The sequence below is a fragment of the Megascapheus bottae genome, chromosome 23 (genome assembly GCF_031878675.1).
Source record: "Megascapheus bottae isolate mThoBot1 chromosome 23, mThoBot2.hap1, whole genome shotgun sequence".
NCBI classification, from domain to species: Eukaryota; Metazoa; Chordata; class Mammalia; order Rodentia; family Geomyidae; genus Megascapheus; species Megascapheus bottae.
Genome location: NC_143531.1, coordinates 14,833,358 through 14,853,886, shown reverse-complemented (window position 1 = coordinate 14,853,886; position 20,529 = coordinate 14,833,358). Strand labels below are relative to the sequence as shown.

The following is a 20,529-nucleotide window of genomic DNA, read 5'->3' as shown; positions in this document are numbered from 1 at the left end:
ATACTGTTCCTTTTTTTTAGGTCCAAGACTGGGATTCGAACTCGGTATTTGACATTTTCACTCAGTGGCTAGTGCTCTACCAACTGAGCCATGCCTATGACCTGAAAGTGCTAGTTATTTTCATAAATTTTTTCCCCAAATATATTGTTGAGACCGTTTCTGGCAGATAAGTTTTCCTAACTGCATTGGTTAATAAATGACATGTAATTATATTCAAATCTCATTTTCAACACATGGGGTTTAGTTCAAAAGAGTTGACATCATATCTGGGAAAATTTCCTTCCTTATATTCTTATCATCACATTTAAAAAGACTAAAATTTTCAAGTCTTGGAATAAAATTGTCCCTCCAGACTGACTTTATAACTATTTCGAGGTTTCAATTGCTCTGGAAGATAGCAAAGTTGAACTTCTATGAATACATTGAATACATTGGGTTGAATACTTTGGCATGCATCTTTCTTGAAGAATAGCAGTTATTATCTCATTCAGTCAGAACACAGTTTAGAATGTGATGTTCCTCTGTGGTGTTGTGCAGGCAGAAACTGGAGCTGAAGACAACCGAAGCAGGCCCAAGACTGATACCTGGAAAGCAGCTTGCCTCTGTAATTAAAGCAGTTGATTCCAAGTACACAGCCATTCCCATTGTGGGTCAGGTCTTCCAGAGTGCATGCAAAGGATGCCTTTCTGTAAGTGTAAGCTGAGGTGGAGCTGCAGTGGCTTATATGCTGTTTTTACGTCTCCAGGGAAAGCATCAACTACAGAAAGTTACTAAAGGATTACCAGCCACCATACAGTTAGGATAGCTAAACCTAGCAATCCACACTCAAGATAAAGCATAAAACCAAAGTAATGAAGGAAACCTATCACTTCCATCTCTTATAAAGAAAAATCAATACACCAGCCAGGTGCCAGTGGCTCATGTCTGTAGTTTAATTCAGGCTAAGATCTGAGGATTGTGCTTCAAAGTCAGCCTGTGCAAATCTCATCCCCAATTAACCACCAAAAAATCTGGACGCAGAACTATGGCTTAAGTGGTAGAGTGCAAGACTTGAGCACAAAAGTTCAGGGACAGCACCCAGGCTTGAGTTGACCAGCACACACACACACACGCACACACACTCACACACACACACACATATAAGTAAATAAATAATACTGTGATTTAAGAGAAGCCTCATACCATACTTGGCCCCTGTGATTTTTCATATTTTTGCCTTAATTATTGAATGCAGGTTTATGTCATTCAGGAACTAATATTGATATACCCTGACCTCAGAAGTGACCTAGAAAATATTAAGCTAAGTATATCTGAGATTTTACATTCTTTCTTTTTTTTCTGGTCGGTTGTGGGGCCTGGGTACTATCCCTGAGCTCTTCACCTCAAAGGTTTTACATTCTTAAGATTAGGTAGATAAAAGAGATTTCCTCAGAAAAGAAAAATAAGTGTCTATTGCATAGTAGAAAAAGCCATTAAAGGCTGCCAGTATGTTGCCACCACCTAGTGTGAGAAAATTGGAAGCCACCCTGAGATTTTAACTTGTTCTGTATAACGAGGGGAAAAGTGGTGAAGGTTAAAAAATAAATCATTTTGGTTGTTTAAAAATCAGGTGATACCATTAATTAGTATTGCTATTTTTAAAACCATAGTACAATAACCACAATGTATGTCATATATATCTTTACCTAATCACTGCTGTACTTGACATAGATAGAAATAAGGAACTATTTCAACTTTAATAATAGTAAAATACTGAGTTTAACACAAAATAATAAGGAGAATATAAGGAGGTTCATAAAAATTAATTTTCAGTACACTGTGGGTAATTTGGAAATTTGAAGCAATTCACTGGAAGTTTTTTTTTCCAGTCCTGGGCCTTGAACTCAGGGCCTGAACACTGTCCTTGGGCTTTCTCAAGGCTAGAGCTCTACCACTTGAGCCACAGTACTACTTCTGACTTTTTTCTATGTATGTGGTACTTGAGGACTCGAACCCGGGTCTTAGTGCATGCTAGGCAAGCACTCTACCACTATGCCAAATTCCTGGCCCCTTCACTAGCAGTTCTCATCTTTAGTCCTCTTCCACTTTCCTGAGGTTCATTAAAATTCGGCACAGTTTCTTTAAGATAGTTAAAACTGGCCTCAGATATGATTTCCTTGGGGATAGCCACTGAATGACCTATACGCTTAGTTCGTTGTTGTCCAAGGGTCTTCAAGTTCAATAGTAATAGAGAAATATGGATCTTCCACTGAGGGATGGCACACAAGGTCATTAGGCCTCTATTTGCTTCTGTACTTCCGGTGAGTTATGCTAGACGCAGGGAGACTTGTTAAGAGGTAAGAGACAAAAAGGCTTGTAATCGTCAGATCGACCTGCAGCATTGAGCCTTGGTCAGTGGGGATGCACATGAGTCTGTGGTCGTGTCTTGCAGCTCTCAGAGCACTGGCAGACCATCAGGAAACAGCTGGAGCCTGACAACCTCTCCAATGCTGATTCCGTCAGAAGCTTCCTGGCCTTCATTCAGCACCTCAGGACTGCTAAGAGAGAAGAGATTCTCCAAATCCTCAAGACAGAGAAGAAGGAAGTCCTGTAAGTTCCCGGGGTTATTTGTCCCTAAAACCTTTATAGGTTATTCCTTTTCTTGTCCAGTCCTGGAGCTAGAACTCAGGGCCTGAGCACTGTCCTTGGGCTTTTTCCTCAAGGCCAGGGCTCTACCACTTGAGCCAAAGCACCACTTCTGGCTTTTCTATGTATGTGGTACTGAGGAATTGAACCAGAGTCTTAGTGCATGCTAGGCAAGCACTCTACCACTAAGCCAAACATCCAGCCCAATAGGTTATTTCTTCTTAAACCAATTGACCCACTTTCAAATCAATTGTTCTGCTTTTCCATATTTACATCGAACAATTATGCTACCACACAGTCACTCAAGGGTCACTTGATCAGAAATACAATAGTAAGTTCTCACTAATGACTCACAATGAGCATATTTCATCTGTACTATTAGAATGATACAATAGAGGTGATAAAATAATTCACTATATAAGTATATAAGTTCATAGTGTAGAGTTAGCTGGTATATTCTGAATAAACGTTTCAAGAGAGAAACAATGAAGTGAGAGGTTTAGATAAAGCGGAGAAAGCATCTTTTCCAGAGAGCTATATATTTTGGGTTGCTTTTGCTTTAAAGAGATCACTTCTGTAGAAAACTAAAATTGACGAAGAGTCTGGGAGTGACAGAGCTATCTGATAACTGTTTACTCACACCAATGTCTTCTACTGTGCAGGCCACAGCTGGTAGACGCTGTCACCTCTGCTCAGACCTCTGACTCATTGGAAGCTATCCTGGACTTTCTAGATTTCAAAAGTACCAGCAGCATTATCCTTCAGGAGAGGTTTCTCTATGCTTGTGGTTTTGCCTCCCATCCAGATGAAGAGCTCCTTAGAACTCTTGTGGTACGTCAAAAGGACACTAAGAAAATAACTCAGCTGCTAATTAAAAAAAAACTCCTAATATATGCAGTAATTAAAAATTGTATTGTTCACCTTTATGTAGAATGGAAGCTGAAAAAAAGAGCTTCTGAATGTTCACATTCAGATTCTGTTGGACTATATTATGTCCATTAATTACTAGCCCTATAGTAGAACTTCCATGTAGTGTCCTGAGGGCCCCACTAATTAGCCTAAACAAGGCTTGTGGAAACTTGCAGTTTGAGTTTGCCCATCGTATCTTGTGGCATAGAATAGATGTCAGATGGAAAAGGTCATCTGTATTATACTTCAAAAAGCAATTTTTGAAACTTTGTTTTAGCTTCAAAATTATGGCATTATGTATATTGAACAGACAGAATCATTGTAATATAAAAAATTATATTGGAAACTAATCTAGACTGTTCTTGACTTCAAGATGTTTTTCCAAGTGTGTATACCTACTTTTTTTTTGTCGGTCATGGGACTGAACTCTGCACTTGGGCACTGTCCCTGAGCTCCTCAGCTCAAGGCTAGCACCCTACCCCTTGAGCACAGAGCCACTTCTGGTTTTCTAGTGGTTAATTGGAGGTAAGAGTCTCGTGGCCTTTAGCGACTGGGCTGGCTTTGAACCATGATCCTCAGATCTCAGCTGCCTGAGTAGCTAGGATTATAGGTGTGAGCCACCATGTCCAGCTACATACCTACTTATGATCTAGTGGAATAGTTTATAATCTTTTTGGAAAATAAGCATATTTGAGAGTCTAGTCAAGGAAATGACTCCCCACAGCTTTCACATATAAAAGTTGACCAACGTTTTCTTTTGCTTTCTAACAATTCAAAGAATCCAATCTCTTTAACCTTGAAAGACTTCATAGGCCACGATTAAGGAGACATTCTCTTACCTCTTCATTCAAAACCAGATAGCAAACTTCTGAGTATCTCAAAGCAAAATACTGAGTTTGTTTTCCAAGGCCATAAAAACTCTTTTCATTGGATATTGATTACTTGTTTCTCTAAACAAGAAGTGTCCATTGGCATGTTTAAATGTCTTGGTAACCTATTTTATCTGTATTTGGCTGATAGAGTAAATTCAAAGGTTCCTTTGGAAGCAACGACATCAGAGAGACTGTTATGATCGTCATCGGAGCCCTGGTCAAGAAGCTGTGTCAGAATGAAGGCTGCAAACTCAAAGTAAGTACATATCACATCTCAGGCCTGCTACCGTTCCAGCCCATCTGGTTAATCCCTGACACACTGCCCTCTGCTGGCTCTCCTAGTCCTTGATCTACTGTTTGTTATTGCTTATTATACAGTTCCTTCTTACTAGCTTTCCAAGGCCTGTCCTGTAAAAAGGATGTCGATTGATGATCAAATTAAAGTTCTTCTGATCATGGGAGAGCTTAGTTCTTAACACATCTTTTACATTGTCTTGGAAGTCGATGAAAACTTTCACTGGCTTTGTCATTCTCATTCAAATTTTGTTCATGCTTTTGGGTCATCTTTTAATTTTAAAAAATCTCTGTTTTCTTTCTTTCTTTTTTTAATAAGGAGCTTTGGCTACCAGATAGACTGTGGTGAATGTTCATATTTTCTTTTCACATTCAGAATGTATCCAGAGCTAAATATACCTATACTTATCACACTCACTGCTTGAGTTAATGTCTCCATACAGTGTTTTTCCTCGAAAGGCACTTTTATCAAGCCTTCCTTGTTAGCTTTCCTTAGGTATGTCAGGCAGGTAGCCAATGAAAACGTAGGCCACCTTGTGGGCATATGTCTGAGCGTGTGTCTTTGATTCTGTTTTTGTTTGTGTTGTTTTTAGGCAGTAGTTGAAGCCAAGAAGCTGATCTTGGGAGGCCTTGAGAAGCCACAGAAGAAAGAGGACACAATGATGTACTTGCTGGCTCTGAAGAATGCCTTACTTCCAGAGGCCATTCCACTCCTCCTCAAGTTCGCAGAGTCAGGAGAAGGGTCTATCAGCCACCTTGCCATCACGACTCTGCAGAGATATGATGTCCCCCTCATCACTGATGAGGTAAGGGTCCTGAGAACTTTCCCATCATTAACAACAGAAGGAGAAAAAATATTCCAGATGTCAACATAAAGTGAACATAAGCTCCTTTAAAATCACTCTAGTTGTTTTTCCAAATGATCTCTTTTTTTCTGCTTTAGAAATAATTCTTAAATTTCACTTAAGGGGACACAAATATGAAAAAGTATTTTCTTTCTTTTTATTGTAATATATAGATAGGTTAAAGTTATATTCACCAGATAGTAGGTGCATTGTTTCTCACACATTGATAACCCTTCTCATTTTTTTTGTCCCCATTTTCCTCCCCCACCCCCTCCCAATCACCTTGTTTTCCCTCCTTCCCTTTCCTATTTCAAATAAATAGATAAACAAACAGGTATACAATATGCCAGGTAACTAAGTCACATACTATAACAATGTGAGATTAACCAAAGGGCAACAAAAGAGAAGAGAAATAACATAGTACATTAAATAGTACATTAAGACAACAGGCACACAAGATAAACCTCTCGTTTCCATATCCTGGAGATCCTTTCATTTAGCCTCATCCTATATGGCCTTATGTGTCTAGGCTTTGCGCTATTGTAATCCTCTGCTAGAAGAGTCCTAGATGTGTACTAATTATGACAAATGAGGGAAACCATTGAGCCTATGTTCCTTTGGGTCTGGCTTTCTTCACTTAATATGATTTTTCCAAGTATTTCCATTTTCTTACAAATGGGGCGATGTCATCCTTTCTGATGGCAGCATAGAATTCCCTTGTGAATAAGTACCACATCTTCTTGATCCAATCATCTACTGAGGGGCATCTGAGTTGGTTCCATATCTTTGCTATGGTAAATAGTGCTGCAGTAAGCATCCTTGAGCTTTAGTATATCCTTGTTTCTGGACAATTGGGTAAATGCCAAGGAATGGACTTGCTGGGTGATAGGGGAGCTCTATGTTCAGTCTTTTGAGAAATTGCCATACTGCTTTCCATAGTGGATGAACAAGGAAAACATATTTTCTTAGGGAAAAAAAAACTCTTCAGAAAGATTTTTATCTTTATATGTTTTACCATGCTGTTAAAATATTTCCATACTGAAAACAGCCTGGCTAAGTTATGACCTCATTTCATATAACTACATTTTCAAGAAGCTAGTATCTAAATAAAAATTTTGTTAGGTGGCGAAGGTTTACAATCCTCAGTATGAGCTTCCTGTGAGAGGTATTTAACACTGAGAAAAGTATTTCTAGGTTGCAGGCAAGTACCTTCCAACCAGTTTTATATTAAAGGTGGTTGGCTAAGCATGATGGTTCATTTTGTATGGTCAGAGGTACACAGGCATTGTGCCTTTGTGTTCCCCTCCAAAGAATATCCTCCTTTGGTTTCATTGTGTGACTGTCTAAAATCCTGTATAATTTATGAGGAGATCCCAGTGTATATTACATCTAACTACCACATACTATAGTACAGTTATTTTAAAAAATCAAGATGTGTGCTAAGTTTGAGCATCATGTTCCCTCAGGTGAAGAAAACCTTGAACAGGATATACCACCAGAATCGTAAAGTTCATGAGAAGACAGTTCGCACTGCAGCCGCTGCTGTCATTTTAAATAGCAATCCATCCTACATGGAGGTGAAAAACATCTTGCTATCTATTGGGGAACTTCCCAAAGAAATGAATAAATACATGCTCTCCATTGTTCAAGACATTCTACGTTTTGAAATGCCTGCCAGGTATGAACCCTCTCACATGTCTATGCGTTCAAACTCACTTCTACACAGGCAGCTAGCCACGATGGCATGGCCACTACACTGAGCTATATAATACGAGCTCAGGTTTCCCAAAGAGGACTACTTAGTGAGGCTGGTAAGTCAGGCTTAATGCAGCCATTGACGATTTGGATGTTTGCCCTTTCTGGTAAGTATGTGTATTGCTGAATGCTTGGAAATCAAACTGTATTTTCAACCACCCTATTTTTAGAAATGGCACAATAAGAGGCTGCACGGTTTTACTTTCCAAATGTTAGGAATCATTAAAGCGCGATTTATCACAGCTAGAGTTAGAGAAGTTACTATTTCAGTTGACAAACCTTAGGTACGACTCACATTTTAGGCCAAGTGAAGATTTAGATAGCCCATCAGTAGACGAGTGTGTTCTCAGTGATTCTGGACAAGCTCCCATCTTCCAGATCCCAGCACTCTCCTGGCTCTTCAGTGCTTACACAAAACTCCCTGGGGAGGCCCAGCTGTGTCTCCTGCCTTTGCCTTGGGAAAGTTTCCTCTGTGATTGATTGTTCTGATACCTTGCTGTGCTCTTGTCATTTTGTTACAATTGATAGGATCACACAACAAGGAACACAAATCTCTCAACACTAATAACATAGGTAAGATATAGGCATGGAGAATGAATTCAAACCAACTTTAGAGATGATTGTGCATGGGTTTTATAGAGTTGTTTCATCAGTTATGTTTCTTTAATTAGAAACTACATGGCTATAGAAGAAATCTTGGAAATATATTGCTGTGTATCATTAGCTGATTCACAGTAGAGGTGTTAGAAAAAAATGTTTAAAGAGAAAATGTTCCACCCCCTCAGTTGAGTACAGCTTCCCTCATGGAATTCAGCAGAGGCATCATAATGATTCAAAGGTTGTGTGCTTTCTGCTCCAGAGTTGTGTGGCAGCAGTCAGCTGGTGCTATTTCCCAGCGAGGCATCCTCTTCTTGCTATCATTTTGATACTAAATTAAATTTCAAACACCTGAGGAATGGAGAGGAGCCCTGATCTCAGTATTAACATTCAGCTGATAACCTCATTCAGTCTTGAAGTGGCATGAGGGAAAAAAAAATGGCCCCTTCTTTCTCCACTGAGGATTTAGTTTATTCCCTAATTTTCTTTGGGAAACAGTGATGTGTGACATTTCCTTTTTCTATGTTGCAGCAAAATGGTCCGCCGAGTTCTCAAGGAAATGGTGGCTTACAATTACGATCGTTTCTCTAAGAGTGGGTCCTCTTCTGCGTACACTGGCTACATAGAACGTATGTAACCCCCCAACGAGCTTCTCCTGCTCACTTCACCCAAATGGCATGGCTGGAAACATTCCTAAGTTATGTGGTGTTTTGTCCTCAGGTAGTCCGCATGCATCATCCACTTACAGTCTTGACATTCTTTACTCTGGCTCTGGCATTCTGAGGAAAAGTAATCTGAACATCTTCCAGTACATCGGGAAGACTCATCTGCATGGCAGTCAGGTGATTTATTTTCGAATCATTTGGAAATAATAAGAAACTGTATATAGAGTTTATAAGAAATTGGTCCACCACACAATATGTAAGCCGGTTGTGTTTTCTGCTGCGTGTTATTCCATTACCTGCAAAGGGCCACGTGATAGAAATCAAAGAGAATGGCTTAAGAAGAGCTAAAATGAATGCAATTTGTTTGACTCATCAAATGTTCATTTGTCTTTTGGATTTCTGAGAAGCAGAAGAGGTTTAGTCTGAATAATCTTTGAGTTTCAATGATGAATAGTCACAAAATTAAAATTGTGCCAGCATTTCCCACTTATTTCTTAAAAAGTAACATTGTATTTTTATTCACATATATTCCTTAGGATCTTCTCTAAATTTTAAAATTATCTTATTATAATATCTCTACATAGAGATTGATTTCCTATAATGGAATATGATTCTCTAAGGCATTAACCTACATGTCGCCAATCTTGGTAGACAATGAAAGTATAAAGTATGGGCATTTGACCACAGGCTGGTTTCTGCTCTGTTAGTTTTACCCATATTAAGTGATGATCCATAAAGGCTTTCTTATATAAAATATACTTCATTTCAGTTTTTGTGAATAACAAATTACAGTCTTCAAACTGAACAAACTGAAGTCATTTACGCTTTAAAAAATGATCCAGTGCTACAGAAACTTGAGCTCTTGTCAGTATGAAATCACCACACCCTGGGCCTATGCCACAGTCCCAATGCTGTGCCTGGTCCCAAGGCATCACCATCTGTTTCATGCTGTACTCTCTAAAATGCCAAATGCCAAATGGCTAAGGGGCTGAGAATGTGGGAGAGGAAATACATAGGATTCTTATGTGTTGTAGAAATCAGGGCCTTTGGAAAAATATGATTCTCAGAGAGTTCCATGTCTTGTCACAGCAGGGACTTAGGGACAATTTTGCCAGTACCTCCCCATCTCCTTTCAGAGTCTCTCCAAGATGGCAGATCTGTTAAATGTGATAGCACTGGAGAAGCACAGTCTTTAGGGGGAGATCATAAAATGGAAAACTAGTTCATGGTCTTTGTAGTCCTCCATCATGAGTTCAAATCCTTCCCCTACCGTGTACTAGCTGGTGAACTTGAGCCTTTTTCTTTTTCTTTTTTACATTATCTACAAAATGGTTAAAATCATTCATACCGCATCCATGAGGATAACATGGAGAGAATTCATTTGCTTTATATTCAGGTACACAAATGTTTTGGGTGCTTTGAGTTTTCTTGGGTTTTTCTTTCACTAATTACCATTTGCATGGAGGTTTTGACCCTACATAATTTTTTTTTTTTGCCAGTCCTGGGCTTAAGCTCAGGGCCTGAGCACTGTCCTTGGATTTTTCTCAAGGCTAGAACTCTACCACTTGAGCCTCAGCACCACTTCTGGCTTTTTTCTAAGTATGTGGTACCAAGGAATTGAACCCTGGTCTTCGTGCATGCTAGGCAAGCACTCTACCAGTAGGCCAAACTCCCGGCCCGACCCTACATAATTTTTGTTGTATCTCAAAAGCCCTGTCATCCCTTCCAGAGCAGGAGAGAATGCTGCCTCAAATGTTGTATTCATTTTTCTTCCCTAGGTGGTCCTGGAAGCTCAGGGGATGGAAGGCTTAATTGCAGCCACTCCTGATGAGGGAGAAGAGAACCTGGACTCCTATGCAGGCATGTCAGCCATCCTCTTTGATGTTCAGCTCAGGCCTGTCACATTTTTCAATGGCTACAGTGATTTGATGTCCAAAATGCTGTCAGCATCTAGCGACCCTATCAGTGTGGTGAAAGGACTTATTCTGCTAATAGACCATTCCCAGGTAAATCACTTAAACGGCAAGTATTTAGTGAGTCTCTAAAATCGCCTAGTCACAGTTTAATTGTCGTCTATGCCTGGAGTATCCCAGACAAAGTTTTGTTCATCTTGCTGTTCACCTTCTATGCATTTGGTCCTGTTGGTATTGTTGCTTTTTTTTTTCCTTTGCTGTAGGTAACTAGCACTTTCTTTTGCTTTTCTTGGCTGCTTACAGTTTCTCCTTACTTTGAAGCTAGTAGCAGGTGAGGCAAAAAGACACGAACAAACCGAGATGAGATACTGTTGGGGCACAGCTGGGATACAAAGGAAGCAAAGCCAGCATTGGCTTCTCTCTTGGTTTTCTTGAACACAGGGGCTTAGATGATGCTTATCCAAGATGCAGGAACTCTACTTCATGGTGTCAAGATGTACTGGTGATATTTGTATTGACAATGATGATGAATACCCAATTCGTGCATTGTTTTCACCACTGACATCACCCACATGTTTCATGGGTGCTCTGCTCCAAACTAGCATGTTGGTAGACTCTTAGAAAGGTTTACTCACTCCTCAGGAACAGGAGTGCAACTTTCATTCACTTGAACCTCAGTCTTCAGCATGTTGTCCAGGCTCCCTTGACCACAAACCTTATCTATCATACATTCCATACCAGAGTCTGATAGTGAATATCATCCACACTGTGGGACTTATGTGACCAAATTAGTAAGAGATAGTGTGTCTGATTAGATTTCTTGAGAAATAGAAGAGGATTAATATGCATCTGAATTTATCTTTGAGTTTGAATGTTTGATACCTAAAATGCTTTTTAATGGCCTGATTTATTTCCAGTTTCAGGAAATAAAGTAATATTTTAGAATGGTAATATTTCCTAAACAAGGATCTACCAGGGAAATCATTATGTGTTATAAGACTTATTATACTGGAGACATATAAGAATGTGAAGATTACAGGGTGTAGGATTTATCCAGAGTTTGTTTTTGTGCTTAATAAATTCACAGGTAGCAGCTTAAGTTTAAATGTTGTCTCCATGTCTTCCTGCTGTGTTCTTGGGAAGTGACTTGATAAGTAGAAGCCACAATTTCCTGATACCTAATGGAAACATTTGGACAGTTGCTCAAAGATTTACAACTTTATTGTTCTTCAGACCAGATAATTTTGGAATGCAAATGTGTGAAGTTTTGGTTACTCATTAGTAGGTTTTGTTTTTGTTTTTGTTTTTGTTTTTGTTTTGCCAGTCCTAGGCTTGAGCTCAGGGCCTGAGCACTGTCCTTGGACTTTCTCAAAGCTAGAGCTCTACCACTTGAGCCTCAGCACCACTTCGGCTTTTTTTCTATGTATATGGTTTTGAGGAATCAAACCCAGGTCTTCATGCATGCTAGGCAAGCACTTTAACCACTAGGCCAAACTCCTGGCCCTCATTAGTAGGTTTTAAGAGTTGCAGTGTTCTTATGTATCAGATTTGATAAAAAACTCTTTCCAAAGCAAGCATAAGTGGCTATGAATTACATGTGGAATTCTAGCTGCTAAGGAGGCAGAGATCTGAGGGTCACTGTTCAAATTAACCTGGGCAGGAAAGTCTGTGAGACTCTTATTTCCAGTTAAATACCAGAAAGCCAGAAGTCTATACTTCAAATGGTAGAAAGCTAACTTTGAGCAAACAGAACCAAAACCAAAACCAAAAACGAAGGGATAGCTCTCAGGCTCTAAATTCAAGTCCCAACACTGGCACACAACAACAAACTCTCTTCCAGGGTATCAATAGATAGAACTAAATATTTTTTATTTTTCTAGATTTATTATGTCCCATCATATCCATCAGGGTGGTCATATATAACAAAAACAAAAGAAAAATTTAGATTTTTTTTAACCATGTAAGACGTATTTGGAAGTAGGTTGTTCAGGGTTATCATTAGAATATGAATTACTCTCCTTCAGTTTAGACATCCTGATTTGTAGAGTTTTATTTTTATTTTCTTCCTCCTAGTACTGGGGTTTGATCCTCAGGTTTTTGAGCTTGCCAGGCTTGCCTGTTCAGTGGGTGCATACCTCCAGACTAGCATTTTGCTGGTTATGTTGGAGACAGTCTGTTCTGGTTGGCTTTGAATCTTGATCCTCTAGATCTCAGGCTCCTGACTGGCTAGGATTACAGGTGTGAGTCGCCAGCCCCCAGCTTATCAAAGTTGTATGTTGCACAACTCCATCACATTTTTGGAAGACACAGGATAACATCCCAACACACTTTCATGTGCTCAACTGGCCACTAACAATGGCTGGTAGATATCAATGTAAGAAATAATCTAGGTCTAGGTTGGCCAACTTGTTTCATGAATAGAAAGTGGGCCAAATGGTTTAGGGCCAAATAGTTTAGGGCGTAGCTTCCCAGCTCTGTCATTGTAGTGTGGAAACAGCCATCAGCAATATATTAGCAAATGAGTAGGGCTTTGTTCCAATAACATTTTATTTATGAAAACAGTCAGTGGGGCAGACTTGCCTATAGGTCACATAGTTTGCCAAGCTTGGCTTGCCCTTGGATTGTACTTTTCTATTTAGTAGGCCAGAGTACCTCAGATGAAGTAGAGTCCCCTAGCTATTAAGCCTAACTATCTAAATAAACTGTCTGAGGCCCTCTGGCTCTGTAAACCACTCCAGTAACATCATCTTAGCTTTAGAGCACGTACTGCTCTAGGTCAAGTGCTGACATTGAAGGAAATTTTGGCAGAGTGACCCCCTCATAGCCACAGGGACAGATCAAATTACTCAGTCCCAGGCGCTCTTGTGCGCTCTCTCTCTCTCTCTCTCTCTCTCTCTCTCTCTCTCTCTCTCTCTCTCTCTCTCTCTCTCTCTCTCTCTGTCTGTCTCTGTCTGTCTCTGTCTCTGTCTCTGTCTCTCTCTGTCTCTCTCTGTCTCTCTCTGTCTCTCTCTCTCTGTCTCTTTCTCTTCGATGCTTTCTAATCTGGCTCTTCAGAAAAGGATTTCTGATAAAGTCAGTTTAAGAAGGGAATCTTCTTAATCCAGGGAAGTATGTGTTTCCTTAAAATTGGATTAATTGTCAAAATATTGATATGTGATCCATACGAAACTCCTTTGGGACCAAAGAGAATAGGAGTCACACGAACTACAAATGCAAAGTTCTACTGTTGTCTTTCTACTATTGTGTTTGTTAATTGAATTGAATCGAAATGCGAACTGAGGGCCAATCAAGGACCTAAACTTCTGCTTGTGGAAGACAGGTTGGAGGACTGAGTGAGTTATCAGATGTAGAACTCAGTACACCACGAGTGCTCCCAAACTGATAGTCCATTTAGATCAGATCCCTCGGAACTAGATTCACTGAACCATGTGTTTAGTCCCTTTTGTAAAAGGATGGATGGTTTATTCTTTGATGGTGCTAAGTGGTCTGTTCTCACAAGGGAGTCCACAAAAAAAAATCATTGTAAGTGCATACAAGAATTCTCTCCTGGTCCCCTGGCATGAACAACAACAACAACAACAAAAAAAAGGAAAATAAGCTATCATGCAAGTGTGGATATATTACAATAAAATCTCTTTGTATAACTTGTACATGCTGAGAGAGAGAGAGAAAGAGAAAGAGAGAGGACAAACAGTAAGAGGAAGAGGGAGGGAGTGAGGGAGGGAGAGAGAGAGAGAGAGAGAGAGAGAGAGAGAGAGAGAGAGAGAGAGAGAGAGAGAGAGAGAGATTGCTTGCACCCATCCACCTACCAATGGTTAGCGGGAAGGTCAAGGCTCATGTCACAAGCTTCTGCTGCACCAGATAGATTAACAAGAATATGAGATTCACATTGGGAACAGAGAAGAAAACAGAAAGAACTGTGCCCAGAACAGGGGATGTAATGGGATTTGTTTAACAACAGTAACAATTACAGTGCCTGTGGAAAACGTAGGAAAATCTCATCCTGCAATTTCACAGGCACAGGTAAAAATTGAGACATGACCATTACAGCTTTCTCCTGATAAATTGTGTTCCTTCACACTAGTTAACAACGTGTTACACAGTCCCTGTGTCCTTTGATTACCAGATTTTTGTTCTAGACTGGTGATAGCTTTATGTATCTTTAGGCATATCTCCCAATGACTCTGGCACCACGGGAGTGGCCTTCAGAATGAATTATTTTCCTGTCATGACCATACTTTCATAGTAGAGCTGGTCGTCAACCAGTAATTTGAGCAACCCTGCCACAGTTTTTGTAATTCAAGGAGCTCAACGTGATCCTCTCTAGAAAGTGAAATCACACTTAATGTTGACTCCTGAGTGCCTTGTTTGGTCTGAGCAGAGCAGATGCCCAAAGAGCTCAGTCATATTTTTGCTTGCCAAATACTTAAGATTGTGGAGAAAAAAAAATCACAATTAAGGTTCCTGAGCACTTTTCCTCTCAAAATCATGATCACTTTTAACCCTGTCTTCAGGAGATCTGATCTCAATCTAGTGAAAACATCCTTACAACATTACACAATATAATGTACACAAAAAGTACAGAACTTAAACCTAAATGCAAGTAAACAGCACAAAACAGGTTTGAGACAAACAGAATTCTCCAGGCTGGACTGTTTCTAAGTAGTTGCTAAATCTCTAAAAAATACCATTGCATTCCCGTTTGACTTGTCTAGGAGTTTGATTAAAGCTTACTTAAATTGCCTTCTCTTCCTTTAAAGAAAATATGTGATCTAGGTAAGTCCTAGCACTTGAGTTTTTTTATTAAAGAATTTATTAACGTTGATTTTTACATCATATTCTAATGACAAGTTTAACAAACAAGTGTTCAAGAAGGGAATCTCTATAGTAGAGGTTGAAGTCTGGTATTGTAATACCACCAGCATTGCTCTTTTTGCCTAGAATTGTTTTGGCTATTCTAGTCTTTTCTTGTTCCATATGAATCTTTGGATTCTATCTTCTATTTCCGTAAAGAATGTCTTTGGGATTTTGATGGGGATTGCATTGAATTTGTATATCAATTTTGGCAGTATAGCCATTTTCACTATGTTGGCTCTCCCTAGCCATGAGCATGGGATATCTTTCCATTTCCTAGTGTCCTCTTTAATTTCTTTCGTTAGGCTTTTATAGTTTTCATTGAATAATTCTCTTACTTCTTTGGTTAAGGATATTCCTAAGTATTTTATTCCTTTGGGGGCTATTGCAAATGGGATCATTTTCTTGATTTGGCCTTCTGTTTGTGTATTGTTGGTGTACAAGAAGGCTACTGACTTCTGAAGATTAATTTTGTATCCTGCCACTTTGCTAAAGTAGTTTATTAATTCTAGAAGTTTGGGAGTGGAGTTTGTTGGGTTACTCAAGTAGAGGATCATGTCATCTGTGAATAAGGATAGTTTAATTTCTTCTTTCCCTATGTGGATCCCTTTGATGTCTTTTTCTTGCCTTATTGCTCTGGCTAAGGATTCCAGCACTATATTGAAGAGAAGTGGAGAGAGTGGGCATCCCTGTCTAGTTCCTGATTTTAAGGTGAATGGTTCCAGTCTTTCACCATTTAGTATAATACTGGCTGTAGGTTTTTCATATATGGCTTTCACTATTTTGAGGAATGTACCTCTTATTCCTATTTTTTCTATTGCTTTCAACATGAATGGATGTTGTATTTTGTCAAATGCCTTTTCCACGTCCAGAGAAATTATCCTATGATTCTTATCCTTAGCTCTATTGATGTGATGTGTTACGTTGATTGATTTGTGAATGTTAAACCAGCCTTGCATCTGTGGGATGAAGCCTACTTGATCATAGTGTATGATTTTTTAAATTTGTTTCTGGATTCTGTTGGCTAATATTTTATTGAGGAGTTTTGTGTCTGTGTTCATTAAAGAGATAGGTCTGTAGTTTTCTTTTTTTGTTGGGTCTTTCCTTGGTTTGGGGATGAGAGTAATATTAGCTTCATAAAATGATGTTGGTATTGCTCCTTCTGTTTCTATTTCTCGGAAGAGTTTTAAGAGTATAAGTGTTATTTCATCTTTAAACGTCTTGTAGAATTCTGCAGTGAAACCATCTGGACCTGGGCTCTTTTTGGTTGGCATTTCCCTGATTTTGTAAATCACCAAGTAGTCTTTGTATGATCACAGTGCTACCAGGTCTAGAAAACCACTCCTTCATTGGGGATGTGGCTCCATGGCACACATCCTCAGCCCTGAACCAAATCAGCAGAAGACCTTGATGCAAAAGACTAACACAAACACAAGTCAAATAGCACCATCTACCTCGGAAGGAGTTCACTACATTTTACTTATCCTTTTCTTTTCTTTTCCCTACTAGGAGCTTCAACTGCAATCTGGACTGAAGGCCAACATGGAGGTGCAGGGTGGTCTTGCCATTGATATTTCTGGTGCCATGGAGTTTAGTCTGTGGTATCGTGAGTCTAAAACCCGTGTGACAAATAGGTAAGCAGAGTATGCGTGATGGATGCTCTATGCAAAGGACTACAGCTACTTTTGTGATGGTAGCCCTCAGACTACTTCGAAAGCTGTGATTCCTGCTTGTAATTAAGTGCTCAGTCATAGGGTTGGAAGGGACCATGGGAAGTTAGAAGCTGGACAGTACTTAATGCAGCAGTGTCTTTGTAGATCAAGGGAGTTGTCTTGTTATTTCACTTTAAAAGCTAGTGATACAGTTAGGAAATTCAAAGAAAGGGTGAATGTTTAAAAAATTCTTTTCCACTGTCATCCGTGGATTGCAGTAAGTTTTTCACTTGTTATTTCAACAAGTTCTAAGTGGATGTGGGTTCACTTATCAATTTCTAGGCGTTTTCTTCCAGTTTTCCATGTCAAGAGTTCAGACCCTGTAAAAATTCTATTAGTTCAACTTAGTTAAATGTGATATGAACACATTCTTTTTCCCTTTCTCCATTGTTAGGGTGGCTGTGGTCTTGACTGGCGGGCTCACAGTGGACTCCTCTTTTGTGAAAGCCGGCTTGGAAACCAGGGCCGAGACAGAGGCAGGCCTGGAGTTCATCTCCACAGTGCAGTTTTCTCAGTACCCATTCTTAATTTGTATGCAGATGGACAAATCCGAAGCTCCCTTCAGGTAAGATGAGTATTCCTGGAATGTTCTAGAACTACCTCCAGAACTTGCAAGTTCACCAGAAACTTGCATTCAGTATTTTAGCATAAAGCTCCAGGATGGAAAGAAAGCATTAGAAGCCAAACGAAAGGTTAGTTTTCTTTGAAGGACTTAAAGAACAATTGATAGAAGTAAGAAAATACAGCTTCATAGAGAATGAGCAAGTCTAACGATTACTTTATCTGACATTGAGTTAAATCATATTTGATACAGAAATAACTTTGCAAGGAAACCCCCACAAGATTTAATTTACTGCAGGAGTGCTGTCTCCAAATTTCAACAGCAATATCAGATGTTCATTCATTACCTGGTTTCTTCCCACTTGTCTCCCAGAGAGTTCAAAACATGGAAATTCACTTCCTATGACTTAAGGGCTCAAATGGGTGCACAAGTAGCTCTATAGAATGGAAACTTGGCATTACACTTGAACTCAAACATGAGAGCCAGGATTCTGCATATATGAAAAATAATCTGTTAGTAGAATGTCTATTGCCTTTCAAACCAAATATATAGTTGCCCATGAACTTCACAGTAGTTCTTCCATCCTAGAGACTAGCCTAACTTATTAGCACCATGGCCTTCAATCTTCTAGCCATGGTGCTAGACTCTCTCTTTTGTAGTTGTCAAGGTCTTCTTGACATATTCTCTGACCAAGATTATGTGCTGAGTGAAGTACTTGCTCTCTGAGAGCAGTGTTTAATCATAAGGCAATTTGTACACTCCAAATATCGTCACCATTTCCATTGTTTTCTTTGATAAAAATGGAGCCCCTTATTTCCTGACATTTTATAACTCTTATAAGAAATCCATCAATGATTTTAAGTATACATGTGACTAGATTATATTTCATGGCATATGTGATAGTGACTTACACTTAAACTATCAAGCTCTCACTGATTTAAAATAAATCAGCCTTCTCGTAGAAAGAATGTAATGACCACCCATCCACCCAGCCATGTGGATGTTAGGCTTGACATTTCACTCAGCTCAGAACTGTGGGAGTGTTTTCTAGTCTGTGTTCTCTCTAATCTTACAGTTTACTTTTAAGGAGAGTGCCCTCCCTAAAGGTGGGGCTCTGGAATGAAGGGTGGGAGACATAGCAAGATCTGGGAAGCTGAACATGCCTCAAAAGATGCAAAGAATTCAGTCCTTCATTCCAGAATAAAATAGATGGCAGGATTCCCATATCCCAGGCATTTGCAGTGCATCAGAAAGGGAAGGCATATTCTCTGCTCCTAGGAGAGTTCTGCCATTCAACTCCTTTCTCGAAACTGCTTTGGGTTTAGAAACTCCAAGTGCATTCAGAATGTGGCAGATGATGAACTTGAATGTGGACAAGCATGAGGTGACTCTGACGTGTGTTGTTTCTCCGTGGCTCTCTTTGTTCTACAGACAATCTGAGACAAAATATGAAAGGCTTTCCACAGGCAGAGGCTACATCTCAAGGAGGAGCAAAGAAAGCCTGATAGCAGGATGTGAGTTTCCACTCCATCAAGAGAACTCTGAGATGTGTAAGGTGGTCTTTGCCCCTCCAGCGGAGAGTTCTTCCAGTGGATGGTTTTAAGAACTACTTGGTGATATTTCACCTGAGTTTGTCTTCCGGAAAAGGATACAACGTGACATGTGAGGTGCCGATGAAGTACTTGCTCTCTGAGAGCAGTGTTTACATATTTACATATATTTAAGATTTTTGTAAAAAGCCACGGTAAAACCTCAATTGATTGAATTTGGGCCTATGCAGTGTATCTACCCTCAGTGTTCTGTTAAGTCATCATGTGACACTTCCGACAACATTCGTACTTTTCTGTAACTTCTATCAAATCCCAGGATGCACACAGAGTAAGATGAGTTCCTGCTCTAAGAAGAAATTGCTATTTGTTAAAAATAAAATCTACAAACACTCAAGAAAATCCAATTTTTTTCAAAAGTTTTCACACAGTGAATCTGAAGGGAAAGCCCCAAACCTGGCTAGCTATTTTCTTTTTCCTTTTTTTAAAAATCTTTTGGTAGGGTACAGGTTTAAGTGAGACAAGTGATATAAGACATCTAAAGGAATGTTGTTATTCAACTATAAGAATGACTGTTGATGCCTTCTATTGTGGTTAGCAATCTGAGAATTAGGATTGAAGGCCCACAGGATTCAAGCAAACTGTTTCTACTGCCCATGCAGGAAGACGGCTAGTAGCCATCAGACCTTTGCCTGCAGCCCTTGAATATCTGGAATGAGCTTTTAGGAATAAGAAAATTCATTTCAGAAATACCATTTGAACTCAAGTAGCTGAGATCTGAGGTTTACAGCTTACAGCCAGACAAGGCAGCAAAGCCCATGAGACTCTTATCTCCAATAAACTACCAAAAAGCCAGAAGGGTAGATCAAATGGTAGAACACTAGCCTTGATAAAAAACAAAAAACAAAAAAAACCACCACCACCAAGAGCAACAAAACCTCAGGTACAATGCCCAATAGCTGAGTTCAAAACCCCAGAATTTTCACATACAAAAATAGTAATAATAATAATTTGATTTTCTTATGTGGTGTCTTTCTGAGATTGTCATATGGAATTATATTCTTTGTAAAAAAACAGACTAATATAGCCATCTCTTAATCTCTTGTGTGGTGTGACACAATCAAATCTGTACAACTATGATTTACACAATAGCCATAATGACAGAGAGAATTTGGATTTCGAAATGCCCAGGCCAAATAAAGAAAGTCTTTATTTGTATGAATTATACAAGTCATGTCTGATAGTTTTAAATATTTATTAGTAGAATAGATAGGTTTTATTGTAATAAACGCTCCCCAGAATTTCAGGTTCTCATTTATCCATAACACACACACACACACACACACACACACACACACACACACACACACGCAGAGATA

The 20,529-nt window shown here is 39.3% G+C and overlaps 1 protein-coding gene across 1 annotated transcript in view; it reads left to right on the top strand.

The window, feature by feature from the left end:
- Positions 1-20,314, top strand: part of Mttp (microsomal triglyceride transfer protein) — a 38,669-nt gene extending 18,355 nt beyond the window's left edge. Inside the window, exons 7-18 of the mRNA XM_090356768.1 lie at positions 538-688; positions 2,432-2,589; positions 3,288-3,456; positions 4,555-4,662; positions 5,294-5,506; positions 7,012-7,223; positions 8,429-8,526; positions 8,618-8,739; positions 10,341-10,568; positions 16,839-16,963; positions 17,436-17,606; positions 19,035-20,314. Coding sequence (XP_090212894.1) covers positions 538-688; positions 2,432-2,589; positions 3,288-3,456; positions 4,555-4,662; positions 5,294-5,506; positions 7,012-7,223; positions 8,429-8,526; positions 8,618-8,739; positions 10,341-10,568; positions 16,839-16,963; positions 17,436-17,606; positions 19,035-19,206 — 1,927 coding nt within the window. The 3' untranslated portion in view covers positions 19,207-20,314. The remainder of the gene's footprint in view (positions 1-537; positions 689-2,431; positions 2,590-3,287; positions 3,457-4,554; positions 4,663-5,293; positions 5,507-7,011; positions 7,224-8,428; positions 8,527-8,617; positions 8,740-10,340; positions 10,569-16,838; positions 16,964-17,435; positions 17,607-19,034) is intronic.
- Positions 20,315-20,529: the final 215 nt, after the last annotated feature.